Genomic DNA, 15,888 nt, shown 5'->3' with positions numbered 1-15,888 from the left:
GCTCCACTACAGCGCCGTCGATGAGAATGGAGGTGTGCTCGGTCCTCTTTTTCCTGTAGTCCACAATCATCTCCTTTGTCTTGATCATTTTGTGGGAGAGGTTGTTGTCCTGGCACCACACGGCCAGGTCTCTGACCTCCTCCCTATAGGCTGTCTCATCGGTGTTGGTGATCAGGCCTACGACTGTTGTGTCATCTGCAAACTTAAAGATAGTGTTGGAGTCGTGAATGGCCGTGCAGGTTGAACAAGGAATACAGGAGGGGACTGAGGATGCACCCCTGAGGGGCCCCCGTGTTGAGGATCAGCGCGGCGGATGTGTTGTTACCTACCCTTATCACCTGGGGGCGGTGCGTCAGGAAGTCCAGGATCCAGTTGCAGATGGAGGTGTTTAGTCACCAGGGTACTTAGCTTAGTGATGAGCTTTGAGGGCCCCATGGTGTTGAACGCTGAGCTGTAGTCAATGAATAGCATTCTCACATAGGTATTCCTTTTGTCCAGGTGGGAAAGGGCAGTGTGGAGTGCAATAGAGATCATCATCTGTGGATCTGTTAGGGCGGTATGCAAATTGGAGTGGGTCTATAAGGGCACAAGACGAGACCCATATTCAGACACAGGAGGCAGATGGTTAAGCTCCGATATTTATTATAACACAAGGGGTAGGCAAAAGGCAGGTTGGGTACAGGCGAGAGTTCCGAAATCAGGTCCGAGTCCAAACAGTGCAAGGCGTTAGGCAGGCTCGAGGTCAGGGCAGGAAGAATGGTCAGGCAGGTGGGTTCAGTGTCAGGACAGGCAAGGGTCCAAACCAGGAGGACTAGTAAAAACAGAGACTGGGAAAAAATAACAGCTAGGAGATAAACGCTGGTTGACTTGGCAAACAAGACGAACTGGCACAGACAGACAGAAAACACAGGGATAAATACACCGGGGATGATGAGCGACACCTGGATGGGGTGGAGACAAGCACAAGGACAGGTAAACAGATCATGGCGTGACAGGGTCTAGGGTTTCTGGGATAATGGTGTTGATGTAAGCCATTATCTTTGTAGTGCCTGGGTGTATTGATATACCATCCAAAGTGTAATTAATAACTTCACCATGCTCAAACGGATATTCAGTGTCTGCTTTAAAAAATACAATAATTACCCATCTGCCAATAGGTGCCCTTAGTTGCGAGACATTGGAAAACCTCCATGGGCATTGTGGTTGAATCTGTGTTAGAAATGTACTGCTCGACTGCAACTTATGTGACTTGTTACGCACATTTTTACTCCTGAACTTAATTTGGTTCACCATAACAAAGGGGAATACTTATTGACTCAAGGTATTTCAGCTTTTCTTTTTTAATTAATTTGTAAAAATAAATAAAAATTAAAAAACAATTGAAAGACATTATTCCACTTTGACATTAAGGGGTATTGTGTGGAGGCCAGTGACCAACAAATCTCAAATTAATATATTTCTTATTCTGGCTGAAACCCAACAAAATGTGGAAAAAGTCTAGGGGTGTGAATACTTTCTGAATGCACTGTACATTATTCTTAACTAATCAAATGTGTTAGTTGGACTTATTGCACACATTACCAAAGTGGTTGTTTCAGTTTAGATGGTTTAGGTAGTATCACATCTTAATCTTCCCAATCCGGCAGTCATTATGAATGCTGGTTGCGGTTTAAATGTTTTAGGCTGTATGCCAACATGAATTACACATCACTTTGCAAGCCAGCATGATGTGACTTTCCCTCAACATTAGGCTTTATGAAATATGTGTTGTATTGTGTTAAATTACTACATTTTTATGATAACATATTCACTTAAGATATCACTTGGTGACCGAAAATTGATAAATGCAATAACCCTGTCTCTGTAACTATCAAATACAGTTTTGGTTTGGAAACTCTACAATTCATTCAAAAGACAAGGCACTCTGGGAAATATGCAAATAATCCTTTAAACTAAGCAGTGTGTTAATTTAACACTGAAAAGTGTGGGCCCGTATAGACACTGGACTGTATTTACCTGGCTGTAAAAGACTAGTTGGTTGTAATCTAGTTATTTGAGGACTTATTAACCAGAAGAATAGTTTACAACCAGAAAATGATGCCATTAAGATGTCCACGACATCAAAAGGAATGGTATTTATTTGGCACTTGGAAATTTGGAAGTGCTTTGCCCTCTTTACATATACAGTAGATAACCAAAGTAAATAGGCTTTCAGAATGCCCTGCTGGTTCAATGACTCAAGGACACCAGCAGTGGATTTAACCTTGAACAATTCATTGTATGTTTTAAAATGCCAGTGTGAAAGTGGGCTCAGAGTGTAATAAGCGAAAATAGGGCAGATTACGATGGGAGGCCTGAACTTGGCTAGATGTTACCCTGCAGGAAGACTTTCTCACTAAGCCGTTGGGCTGCTGTGTGTGTGTTTGTGTGTTTATGTTTGCGTGTGCATGTGTGCGTGCATGAACAGTGACAGAGTAAAAAAAAGAGTTTGCCTGGACAAAAACGTATTTATTGACGAGTACAGAGGTGTTGTTTTGCTGTCAAGAAAAGGAAGATCTCTCTCTCTCTCTCTCTCTCTCTCTCTCTCTCTCTCTCTCTCTCTCTCTCTCTCTCTCTCTCTCTCTCTCTCTCTCTCTCTCTCTCTCTCTCTCTCTCTCTCTCTCTCTCTCTCTCTCTCTCTCTCTCTCTCTCTCTCTCTCTCTCTCTCTCTCTCTCTCTCTCTCTCTCTCTCTCTCTCTCTCTCTCTCTCTCTCTCTCTCTCTCTCTCTCTCTCTCTCTCTCTCTCTCTCTCTCTCTCTCTCTCTCTCTCTCTCTCTCCACCCTCTCTCTCTCTCGTTTAGTTTAGCTCTGCTGTATCCGGTCGATGGTAGCCTGCTTATCTAATGGAAACTAAAAACTCTCCCCCACCCTGTCAGCCTATTGTCCTAGTCTATAAGCAGCAAATAGCATCATCATTATTGCATAAGCACAGTATAGTACAGTAATTGCTTTTATTCCTTGACTAAAATAAATACTTTGTAACATATCCCTAAAAGGAATGTGACAGACTGGAGGGAAAAAAGCATGTTTTTAAAATGCTCATTATGTGAGAAACGATATGTTTTGCACGATTATAAGTAGCCAGTGTTGATGAGTGTCGTGACTTAGTTACAATGGTGTGTTAAATCTTTAGTGTACGTAATCGTCTCTCTAAAGTCGTTCCAATTTAATTGTGTTGTTTTTTCAGCCATGATTCTGCATCATTTGTGCAAACAGAGAGATAACTGTGTCGAGATAACAAGTTTTCTACCCTTGATGGTTTTAGAGTCAAATATGTTTTTATGAGAATACTTAAGCACACTCACAACATTCAGACACAATGGCCCAATCAGAAACCGTGTGTGTGTGTGTGTGTGTGTGTGTGTGTGTGTGTGTGTGTGTGTGTGTGTGTGTGTGTGTGTGTGTGTGTGTGTGTGTGTGTGTGTGTGTGTGTGTGTGTGTGTGTGTGTGTGTGTGTGTGTGTGTGTGTGTGTGTGTGTGTGTGTGTGTGTGTGTGTAAGCCCTGGGTCTGCTCAGGTGGTGAGGGACACCTGTTTCCCGCCTCTTCAGCTCCAAAACAAAGCCAAAGAGAGAACCCTGAACGTCAACAGGGCCCAAAATAAAATAAGACAAAAATATATTTGATTGCTCTGTGATTCTATAAAAGAGAGCAACATGAAAACAAGTGGATAGACATAGGCCCCCGTGCACACTCTTTTGGTAGTTAAATTGAGGGCAGCCTTAACTGAATGAACAAGAGAGACTAAATGTACTTGTATATATGAACATTTATTCAAATAGATGTGGGGGATGGCCCCATCTCCGGGGGATGAACCCCAGAGCCAGACGCAGGGATGGCAGATAGCCCTTTGATGGCCGTCTGGCATCAGTACCCCACTGGCTGGGTGTAAGATACTGTATTCAGCTGGTGACGGTGGGGAGGTAGAGGGGAGAGGACGTAAACTTTTGCTGCAAGTGCGAGACAAGGGGTAAGCAATCATTTAAATACATGATTTACCCCCATTGGTGAGAAAGAGAGCTAGGTGATTATTGAACTGCTATGCCCATAGGTATATTAGGAAGCCTGGTGGAATCACGTTATTCTGATGTGGCTCAATTGTCCAACGGCAACAAGTGACTGACATTCCGCATGTGGTTAATTGATAGTGAAAGAAGAGTGACCTGACGTTTTCCTGTTGATGAGACTATATTTATGAACATAACAAATATAAAGTTCCCGCTGTGCCCGTGTCAGGAGAATATTCCATCAACGTTCCGCCAAGCATTCACAGCACATGGTTGCCATGTTCTCAGAATATAAGATACTAATGTTCTAGACACGTTTCATGAGAGGGGTATTTTATTAGGATCTGCCATTAGCTGTTGCAAAAGCACCAACTACTCTTCCTGGGGACCGCACCAAAACATGAAACATGACATATTACAGAACATTAATAGACAAGAAGAGCTCGATGACAGAACTACGTACATTTATTGGGACAGCGGTTAGGGCGTTTGTCATTGGTGCCGGTGGCCTGGGTCCGAGACCTGCTAGGGTAGTCATCCTACTATCACATTCTTTGCTAAATATATTAATGTCATTATTTGGCAAGAGTTACAACTATCTGATCTAATTCAAATGTGTTTCTTATTTAAAGGTTGTGAATCTGTAGGGATTTCCCCTTGAGCACAAAGTAGTACTACATTTCCACTACTTCATAAATTGTCAGTATCTATTCATTCAATATAGCTGAGCATCTCAAAGACACCCTTGTCGTCTTTCTAAAATCAACAACACATTTACCATGTAGAACAAAAGTGTCATTGAGAAACTAATTTTCATTAGATCAGATAGGTGTGTTGTAACTGTTGCCAAATAATGGCATTAACATACACTACCGTTCAAAGGTTTGTCCTTCTTTTTGAAAGAAAAGCAACAAAAAAAATGGTCCATTAAAATGACATCCAATTGATCAGAAATTGGAAACTGCTGATTTTTAATGGAATATCTGCAGAGGCCCATTATCAGCAACCATCACTCCTGGGTTCCAATGGCACGTTGTGTTAGCTAATCCAAGTTTCTCATTTTAAAAGGCTAATTGATTGTTAGAAAACCATTTTACAATTATGTTAGCACAGCTGAAAACTGGCCTTCTAGGCAGAGTTGCAAAGAAAGAGCCATATCTCAGACTGGCCAATAAAAAGAAAAGATTAAGATGGGCAAAAGAACACAGACACTGGACAGAGGACCTCTGCCTAGAAGGCCAGCATCCCGGAGTCGCCTCTTCACTGTTGACGTTGAGACTGGTGTTTTGGGTACCATTTAATGAAGCTGCCAGTTGAGGAATTCTGTTTCTCAAACTAGACACTCTAATGTATTTGTCCTCTTGCTCAGTTGTGCAAGAGGGCCTCCTACAACTCTTTCAATTCTGGTTAGAGACAGTTTGCGCTGTTGTGTGAAGGGAGTAGTACACAGCGCTGTACCAGATCCTCCGTTTCTTGGCAATTTCTCGCATGGAATAGCTTTCATTTCTCAGAACAAGAATAGACTGACGAGTTTCAGGAGAAAGTACTTTGTTTCTGCCCATTTTGGGCCTGTAATCGAACCCACAAATGCTGATGCTTCAGATGCTCAACTAGTCTAAAGAAGGCCAGTTTTATTGCTTCTTTAATCAGAACAACAGTTTTCAAGGGTTTTCTAACGATCAATTAGCCTTTTAAAATGATACTTGGATTAGCTAACACAACGTGCCATTGGAACACAGGAGTGATGGTTGCTAATAATGGGCCTATGTAGATATTCCATTAAAAATCAGTCGTTTCCAGCTATAATAGTCATTTACAACATTAACAATGTCTACACTGAATTTCTGATCAATGTGATGTTATTTTAATGGACAACATTTTTTTCCTTTTCTTTCAAAAACAAGGACATTTCTAAGTATTTGGGGTATTGACCCCAAACTTTTGAACAGTAGTGTATATTGCTAAGAATGTAAGAGTAGGGTGACTTCCCTAGCGGGTCGCGAACCCAGGCATGTGCTTATTGGGCCAGTATACAGTAGTTAGGCCCTGTCCAGAAGAAACCCTAACCCCTCCTCCCTAGGCACTTATGTAGATGAAGCAACTTGAAGGATGTAAGCAATAATGGTGATTGCACTTGTCTTCATGGATCCACCAGTACCCGAATACCCGATCTGAGATCCGAGCGGGTCGGATACAGAATTCTAAATAATGTCACGGGTCTGGGTATGATTGTCACAGGTCTCGGGTTTGTGTAATTTTAACTGACTTGTCCGGAAGGGCCCGTACAGATCGGAACTTTACTCCTGCAGTAGAGAGAGAGAGAGAGAGAGAGAGAGATTTTGTCATTTATGCTGCTGCTTTTGCTTTTCATGAGAGTGGAGCATGGCGAGTGTAGCTTGTTGTTGTTGTTGGCCAATCATAAGTCATTAAAGCGGCAATAGTTAGGAGATATCTAATCAATGGAAGATGCAATTAAAATGACAGAATTAAAAGTTAAAGGAGAAGGATAGGCTATAACAACCTAGAGCCAACAGGTAGGCTGCTACTTAATATTCAGAATGGAGTTGTTGTTATTTGCAAATGTAGAATGAGAAAGTGCATGCACTGCAACCTCAATTAGCCTAACAGTTAGCTGGCTTAACTAGCTTCTCCGGGTTTGATGCAGTCAAGACAGGTACTATGTGATCATATTTCATGTTAAATAACCTAGCTATGGCAGCTATTAGTCTACTATAGCGCCAGTAGGCATGGTCGGTTGCTGTCTCTCTCTCCATCTCTCCTCCCTGCTCCCCGTGTCACTCACTCACAGTATGGCCCCTCCCTCATGAGCTTTATCAGCTCCGGTTAATAAAGTAACTTAACAAATGTCTAATATTTCAAATATATACGTTGAAAACACTGTTTAAAGCACTGGGTGTGAGAGTATCCCAAACCTTGCCAACAGACAAAGCGCTATGATTGGATCAGGGGTTCACCAATCAGAGACTTGATTGGCTTGGCAACAATAACAAGACATGATTTGTAATTCCATCTTTTTTGGGGGGGGGAATGAAACGTGTCTAGAACATACATATTTTAAGTTATGAGTTCTATTTTAAATTAAGGGAATGGTCTCTTGGAAACATTCCTTGCACATCACGGGAACGTTACTATGAAAACGTTAGTTAATGACCTAGTGAGACTCTTAAGGGAACGTTCGACAATATGGTGTGTCCTAAGGGATGCTCTGAAACACTCTTCTGAGGTGCTGTCGGTGCGATCCTCTGCGTTGAAAGGCTTGTTACCCTTTTCCTCATCAAAAGAATGATAAACACTGGGACGGTGAGTCACCCAAAGACTAATCCTCAAAATAATAGCGATTAAGCCTCCAGTTTGCAGTGTGCCATCATTTCTCTGCCTCATAAGCTTTTATCCCCACTCTATGAAAAGGATCATTGCATCTACACTCCTATCATCCATGAATATGGTATCTTTCTCTGGGGAAGTCGAAGCCGGGTTGAAAGAGGAAAACTGTTTTACCATCAATTCAATGGATCGTGAAGGGCAACTCTTGTGTAGTGTAAAAAATGCATATATATATATATACATACTTTCAGACATACACACAACAAATATAAGGGTAAGATTAAAAAGCATGATTCAATGCACAGTTGACCAGTTGAAAACAACGACTGCTAAAAGACTGAGTGCGTGGTTAAAAGTGTCAAATGAATGCCAAAATATGTTATAAAACAAAAAAAATGAAACCTCTAACTATTCTTGTAGACAAAATATTTTTCTGAGCCAAATATAAATTCGCTCACAGTTGATGTTTGTACCCGCTTCTATGGAGCAAAACATTACATTTCTTGCCTGGTACTTTTTGTGACTTAATGCTTGAAAGATTATTGAGATCAATTGCAGATTTGTGTGAGAGAGAGGGGGAGGGGAGAGGGGGGGAGACAGCGAGGGAGAGAGAGAGAGCGGGGGAGAGAACGGGGAAACAGAGAATGAGAGAGTGAAGGGAGATAGTAAGAGAGAGAGATAGAGGAGAGAAAGTTAGAAGGAGAGTTAGAAAGAGAGGGAGATAGAAAGAACGAGAGAGTCAAGGTCCCAAAAGTCACAATTTAGCACAGCACCCAGTTGGAGGTGAAAATGTTCCCCTAGTTTCTGCTTTATCACACACACACACACGCACTCACAAAAGCACAAACACACATTCTATTTAATGGATCCTGATCGCTATTAATGTGTGCTGATTGGAATATCTCCAGGGGAAGTGTTCACCTCCATCAAGATCAAAAGTAATATAATTGGCTATTTAAGCCCCATTTGCTCTCGCTCACTCGCTCTCTCTCTCTCTCTCTCTCTCTCTCTCGCTCTCGCTCTCGCTCTCGCTCTCTCTTCCATCTCTCTCTCTCTCTGCTGACCAATCTCTTATAGCTGTACCACAATAGAAATGTGTGTGCCAAGCTGCAGTACTCCAAACTTGATTTGGATTAAGTGCTGTCCTTAATCCTTAAAATATTCAGGTTATTTTTGGACAATTTAGCACATTGAGAGTTCTAGTGGACAGAAGGACAGAAATGTGTAGATTGAAGTACTCAGTACGGCAATAGGGATGGGCACGGGTATTCGATTATTCTAATATCCGAACAGACGTTAGTATTCAATTACCTGGGAGAGTATTGTTTTTTGAGAGAATGGCTTTTAAAGGCTTTGGCTAAAATGCAATCAAATGATCTGTGACATTGCTACATAGCCAACAAGGATATACCATTACATTCAAAATTATAATCAAACTAGTGATGCACCAATATTACATTTTTGGCCGATACCGATATCCGATATTTTCCTGGCCAAAAACACCCGATACCGATAACTGATATTTAAAATGTCCCATAGGGTGGCGCACAATTGGGCCAGCGTCGTCCAGGTTTGGCTGGGGTAGGCGGTCATTGTATATAAGAATTTGTTCTTAACTGACTTGCCTAGTTAAATAAAGGTTACACACACCACACTGACCCTGAGTTATTTTGTTGGCATTTACGTATGTCCCCATTACCAGTAAAACATAATCAAAACCTATTTCTTTCACATACTTACTGTGCTGTTTCGTTGTTCATTTGTTCAGTCATTTCATTCTCAACCAGGATTTCTATGGAACGCCGTTTGGGTCTTTGCCAAATAAGCTTGTTGATCAATCAGGACCTGAATATGACTGCACATCACATAATAATTTAACGCGTTCATACATTTTTTATGTAGTTATTACACATTGATTACAATATCACTTGTATTTCATATGTCACAACGATTCATCGATATACGTATACTATGATGCTGGTAAAGTTGTCTCGTGCACCTGCTGGTCATAAAAAAAAGCTAGCTAGCTGATGGATGCAAATAATGTTCTTCCCCAAAACAACATCATCTGTTTCAGCTAGCTAACTATATAGCTAGGTGTCATCATCTAAAATATCCCTAATTTATAAGATATTTATTTGATTAATGGTGGTTGGACCCATCTATGTGAAGCTCGCCACAATAAGGATTAGCCACAAGAGAGGACTTTGCGGTGAGCTTTCAAAATAAAAGTATGTCATTGACAGTGATGCAAATAAATACAAATAGTAGAATTATGCCATAATTGAATAGATCATGCTAAACAAGGATGGAATGTTGTTATATAAAATCAACAAAAGACAAGAATTTGTCAATTTGACAACAATCTGTTGAATTCACACTGGATGTATTATACTTTAGAATTGCATTGGGGGCATACTTATTTCACTACAGCCTTACCTATGGATTATGGATCAATGACATGGGGTATCAGTCTACTCAGTGACACCCAGAGAAAATTAACTTTGTAGCTCTTATAGCGGGACTCAACTGTGAATTGAGCCACATTTATTGTCAACCTTTGTGTATTGAACACTATTCCAGAGGAAAAACATTGCGTGGATGTTTTGGAGTCTGATAACTCTGAGGAGGACATTGGGTATTGCTTGGGTATTGTGTAGACTGATACCCCATTTCATTGATCCCCAATCCTTAGGTAAAGCTGTACAGTGCAATATGAATATAAATACACACATTCGGCTGACTGGGGAGGTGATTTCACACAGTCACAGTCCCGCGATAAGAGCTAATATTTGCTTAAACTCTTCACAGTTGTGTTCTGTGGGTGTCACAGAGTAGACTGATAACCCATTTCATTGCTTCACATTTCAAACTTGTTTCACATTATCTAGTCTAAATATGGAATGATCCCACCAATTGTAACCTTCTGCATCACTTTTAAAGAGGTCTTTTTATTTTGAAGGCAAACTGCAAATTTCACTATTGTGCCTAATCCTGATTGTGGCTAGCTTCACAACACATAACCTGGTCCGGTCGAGCCTCGCTTGCTGGCTGCTTATAACATTAGCTTTGGGCAACAGGGTTAAGTATCTGGCTAGTTTTTTATTTTCATGAACTGAAGTTCAATTTCAATAGGCTACCTACCTAATACTTACTCACAAGGATTCCTAAATCATTTCTAAGAATAAGGAAAATGACTGCAGTTTCTACTGGTCATTGTTTTCAGGCTGGTTGTATTGTTGCTAGTTATAGGTACCAAGCTAAAGCGAACTACCCCAGAAGTTGAAGTTGAACAAATAATGCTTTATTACCAACATGGTATTGTAAACACATCATTCGTGGCCTGTGTTTACAGACTTTTTTGTACAGCTTTGACAGCGCTACTGATAGTCATGGTGGCGCTTGGCTTGCATGTGAAAATTCAGAACACACAACATTCTATAATAGAACTGTGTTATTTGACGTGTAAAATTAAAAGCTTATTTAACGTGTCAAATAGTGTTATTTGACGCGTATCCTTTTTGACACGCAAAGACCCAAACGGCGTTCCACAGTATGTCGCAAAGCTAATAGCAGTGACGATATTACTGTGTAACTCTGGTAGGGCAACATCTATAGCGCACTTAGTTGTGTGTACCGGTGCTCGACCAGTCGGGAAGTCCAACATCACCCACGACAGAGAACGGTTGATTGTCAAGGGCAATGAATTCCATTATCTTTGACGTTAATGGATTTCACCTTTGAGTTATCTCGCTGAAATGTTCTTACTCTTTCTAATGACTGCTCGAATGTTGACTGCTCGATCCACACAGCAGACATTGTGGGCCAAGTTAGGAATGCTGTGTTGCACGTGTAGCGCAAAATTTTACATAGCGTCATTACGTCATTACGTACGTTATATAGGTATACACGTCAGCTTTGACATTGGTTTTGCACATCGGCGTTAAACTAGACATCGGCCGATACCACTGTTGCCATTTTTAGCTAATATCGTCCTATTCCGATATGTTCACCGATATATTGTGCATCCCTAAATAAAATGACTGTTTTATGACAGTTTTTATGACTGCGCCCCATAAAAAAGACATCGGTCAATCAAAGTGGCGCTACAGTCAGAGGCTCCATGTGTAGCAAATGACGTTAAGTGAGATTTAAAATTCCGGAATTAAGTTGGCTAAATGAGAAGAAGGAGTCTTCCGCCAGATAGTATGTCAGGTAGAATTGACAACACCTGTTGGAAGACAATGGATTTTCAGCATCTGTATGTCCTCCACCCACCCTCTACAGGTACACTGCCCCAGGCCAACCCCCTCCTGGCCTCCCTATCCCTCCCGGGACGGCCCCTCCAGACCCAGCTGGACATCAAGCACTTCCTGCCGCTCCACGTCAACGCCTCCTCCCGCCTTAACCTCTTCCCCAACTTCAACATGGTGAGCTGCTCTCACACACACACATGCATGTAGACAGGCATGCACACACTAGGGTTGGGCGGTATCCAGATTTTCATACCGTTTATGTACCATACCGGGGTATAGGGTATATACGAAGGTGCGCAATTTAAAAAAAAAAAATCTAGCCACACAAAACTATTTAGGCAACAGGGATCTTGATCCAGGAGGGGGTTTGCATGTATCTGTTCTAAGCAATAAGCTTGATCTTGACATCTAGCCACTTAGTTAGCAAGTTAGCAAACCAAATGCATAGCTGGAACCCAAGGCTTGATAATTTGATAATTTTTGATTTCTTATAGTTCTGCTATATTTGTAGTTATAAGCAGTGGCGTAGCACGCAGCCCCCGCGAGGGGATGTGCCCCCAACTCACATTTTTTTAATATATATTTTTGGGGAGGTATTGAAAATCATATCGTTTGTATTTCAAAATACCCCGGTATACGGTATAAATGGAATATCGCCAAAGCACACACACAGGCATTCATGCGCATGCTCATGTACACACACACACACACACACACACACACACACACACACACACACACACACACACACACACACACACACACACACACACACACACACACACACACACACACACACACACACACAATGTCCAGTTCCTGTCTTATTACCTGTTCCTCTATGTACTTGATGACATGTATACACATACTGTACATCTATGAACTCCAAAACATACCTTGTCACATCTTTTGGATTAGGTGTGTTGTGGCAAGTGCAGGCGGAAGTGACATCACACCACTCAAATATGGAGAAGCTACACATGGAGAGATCCATGATTGACTATTAGTTTTTCTATTTGATAGCCTCATACAGGGATGCTCAACTGCAGTCCTGGAGGGCAGCAGTGTTGGCTGGCTGTCTTCTTATGTCCTTGCCTCATAATATCAGACCAAATTATTTTGTTCAGAAATCTCTTGCCAATCAAGAAATCAGCAGGGCCCTCGAGGACTGGCGTTGTGCAATCCTTCCTGACCTTAGTTGGGGGTGCAGGATTTTCCTCCATACCTGATTCTACTAATCAGGTGCTCCTCAAGACCTTGATTAGGGTCGTGTTCATTAGGCCACAAACGGAATCAAACAGACTGAAACAGGGAATACCTGGACTCATTTTCCCTTTCCGTTGTGAAGCTTTCTAAAAGTTTTCCGTTGTGTGCCCTGATGAACATGAGCCAGGTATTTTAGAGCAATGGCCTACAGGAGAGTAGCTCCCCAGGAGGGTTGGTTGACCGCCCATGTAATAGTTAGACACCACTTAATCTGAGTAATGTTTGTGTTTAGTCTGGCTTGTTTTGTGTGCGACAGATGGACCCGGTTCAGAAGGCGGTTATCAACCACACGTTCGGTGTTGCACCGCCTAAGAGGAAACAGATCATCTCCTGCAACATCTGTCACCTCCGCTTCAACTCCACCGTAAGTCAGTCAACTCCGTTGCCACAATACTACAGGCTGAAGCTATCCTCCTCTCTTGTCAGATCGTTCATCACTCTGACGGTGTATGTGTGCATGTGTGCTCCTGTTCCTCTATCTCTGTGAAAGTTGTGTGTGTTGTGTTGTGTTGTTGTTGTCGCTGAGCCTTTCTCCACCTATCAGCCAGAAAAAGCATTAAACGCAGACACCCTCTCTCTGCTGGCATCCAAATCCCCACATAGAAGAACCATCACAGTCCACACACACAAAAACGGACACTCACACTCACTGAGCACACAGAGACACATGAACACAGAGGGAATGCTCAATACATCTGTAGACTGCTCCGTTCACGAGAACTAATTACATTTTTGGGACTCAAGCTATGCTTGTCAATTAATTGAAGAACTGCTTGACGGGGCTGAGATGTACTGTATACAGTATATATACAGTGCATTTGGAAAGTATTCAGACCCCTTGGCTTTTCCCACAGTTTGTTACGTTACAGCCTTATTCTAAAATTGATTAAATATGTTTTCCCCTCATCAATCCACACACAATAACCCATAATGACAAAGGGAAAACAGGTTTTTAGAATTTTTTGCAAATTCATAAACATGTGAAAAACGGGAATACCTTGAATACATAAGTATTCAGACCCTTTGCTATGAGACTCGAAATTGAGCTCAGGTGCATCTTGTTTCCATTGATCATGCTTGAGATTTTTCTACAACTTTATTGGAGTCCAGGTGTGATAAATTCAATTGATTGGACATTATTTGGAAAGGCACACATTTGTCTATATAAAGTCCCACAGTTGACAGTGCATGTCAGAGCAAAAACCAACCCACGAGAACAAAGGAATTGTCTGTAGAGCTCCGAGACAGGATTGTGTCGAGGCACAGATCTGGGGAAGTTTACCAAAACATTTCTGCAGCATTTGAAGGTCCCCAAGAACACAATGGCCTCCATCATTGAATGGAAAAAGTTTGGATCAACCAAGACTCTTCCTAGAGCTGGCCACCTGGCCAAACTCAGCAATCAGGGAGAAGTGCCTTAGTCACTCAGACAGAGCTCCAGAGTTCATCTGTAGAGATGGGAGAAACTTCCAGAAGGACAACCATCTCTGCAGCAATCAGGCTTTTATGGTAGAGTGACAAGATGGAAGCCACTCCTCAATAAAAGGCACATGACAGCCTGCTTGGGGTTTGCCAAAGGCACCTAAGGACTCTCAGACCATAAGAAACAAGATTCTCTGGTCTGATAAAACCAAGATTGAACTCTTTGGCCTGAATACTAAGCGTCACTTCTGGAGGAAACCAGGCACCATCCCTACGGTGAAGCATGGTGGTGGCAGTAGCATCATGCTGTGGGGATATTTTTCAGCGGCAGGGACGTGGAGACTGGTCAGGAACGAGGGAAAGATAAACGGAGCAAAGTACAGAGATCCTTAATGAAAACCTGCTCCAGAGCACTCAGGACCTCAGACTGGGGTGAAGGTTCACCTTCCAACGGGACAACGACCTTAAGCACACAGCCAAGACAACGCAGGAGTGGCTTCGGGACAAGTCTCTGAATGTCCTTGAGTGGCCCAGCCAGCCTGACTTGAACCTGATTGAACATCTCTGGAGAGCAGCGATGCTCCGCATCCAACCTGACAGAGCTTGAGAGGATCTACAGAGAAGAATTGGAGAAACTCCCCAAATACAGGTGTGCCAAGCTTGTAGCGTCATACCCAAGAAGACTCGAGGCTGTTATCACAGCCAAAGGTGCTTCAACAAAGTACTGAGTAAAGGGTCTGAATACTTATGTAAATATATTATTTCAGTTTTTAATTTATTTATAAATTTTCAATCATTTAAAAAAACGGTTTTTGCCTTATCATTATGGGGTATTGTGTGTAGATTTTTAAAAAACAAATTAATAATGCTGTAATGTATCAAAATGTGGAAAAAGTCAAGGGGTCTGAATACTTTCCGAATGCACTGTATGAACTGTGTAACTAGTTACCAAGTTTTTTGCCAAAATCCTTCCCCTTTCCTAATTTCTTGTCATTTTTGGTTTATGTTCTGTTCTGATGCTGAGATCCAGGGATCTCTTCTCCTCTCATACTGTTTCTTTGTCTCATCCATGACCAGAACCAGGCTGAGGCTCACTACAAGGGCCACAAACACGCACGCAAGCTGAAATCCATGGACGCCCAGAGGAACCGTCAGAGGGGCCAGGGCTCCATGGCAGGGAGGGAGAGAAACAGAGACAGGGGGAAGACTGGAGTGGCAAAGTCCCTACCAGCACTGATGGACCCCAGCCTCACAGAAGGAACAGGTAAAATACCAGGTCTGGGAAAAAAGCTCCGCTCTCGCCTTCCTTTGAAGTAAGGATTGAGATCTGATTGCGATCAGCAATTAGGATTCATGTTAGATCAGTGATCATAGCAAGGAACGTGCATGCGGAGGATGTCGTTTTGACGTGTAGGAGCGGAGCTGTTGTTGTAAGCTATCCTGGAATTCACAGTGATTATGGTTCTGTTTCACGATTGTTTCAATTCACTGAATAAGAGTAGATTCCAGGCTTATTGTAACCTTGTTTTCTGTCTGCAAAACACAGCACAGAAAC

At 42.1% G+C, this 15,888-nt stretch overlaps 1 protein-coding gene across 1 annotated transcript in view; it reads left to right on the top strand.

Moving 5' to 3' along the window:
- Positions 1-15,888, top strand: part of LOC118365305 (zinc finger protein 385B-like) — a 133,523-nt gene that overhangs the window by 100,046 nt on the left and 17,589 nt on the right. The window contains exons 4-6 of the mRNA XM_035747426.2: positions 11,677-11,819; positions 13,168-13,275; positions 15,411-15,597. Of these exons, the coding sequence (XP_035603319.2) occupies positions 11,677-11,819; positions 13,168-13,275; positions 15,411-15,597 (438 nt within the window). The remainder of the gene's footprint in view (positions 1-11,676; positions 11,820-13,167; positions 13,276-15,410; positions 15,598-15,888) is intronic.

This window comes from Oncorhynchus keta, chromosome 3, assembly GCF_023373465.1.
Source record: "Oncorhynchus keta strain PuntledgeMale-10-30-2019 chromosome 3, Oket_V2, whole genome shotgun sequence".
In the NCBI taxonomy this organism is placed as follows: Eukaryota; Metazoa; Chordata; class Actinopteri; order Salmoniformes; family Salmonidae; genus Oncorhynchus; species Oncorhynchus keta.
The sequence above is the reverse complement of the archived record's forward strand: the minus strand, read 5'-3'. Positions and strand labels throughout refer to the sequence as shown.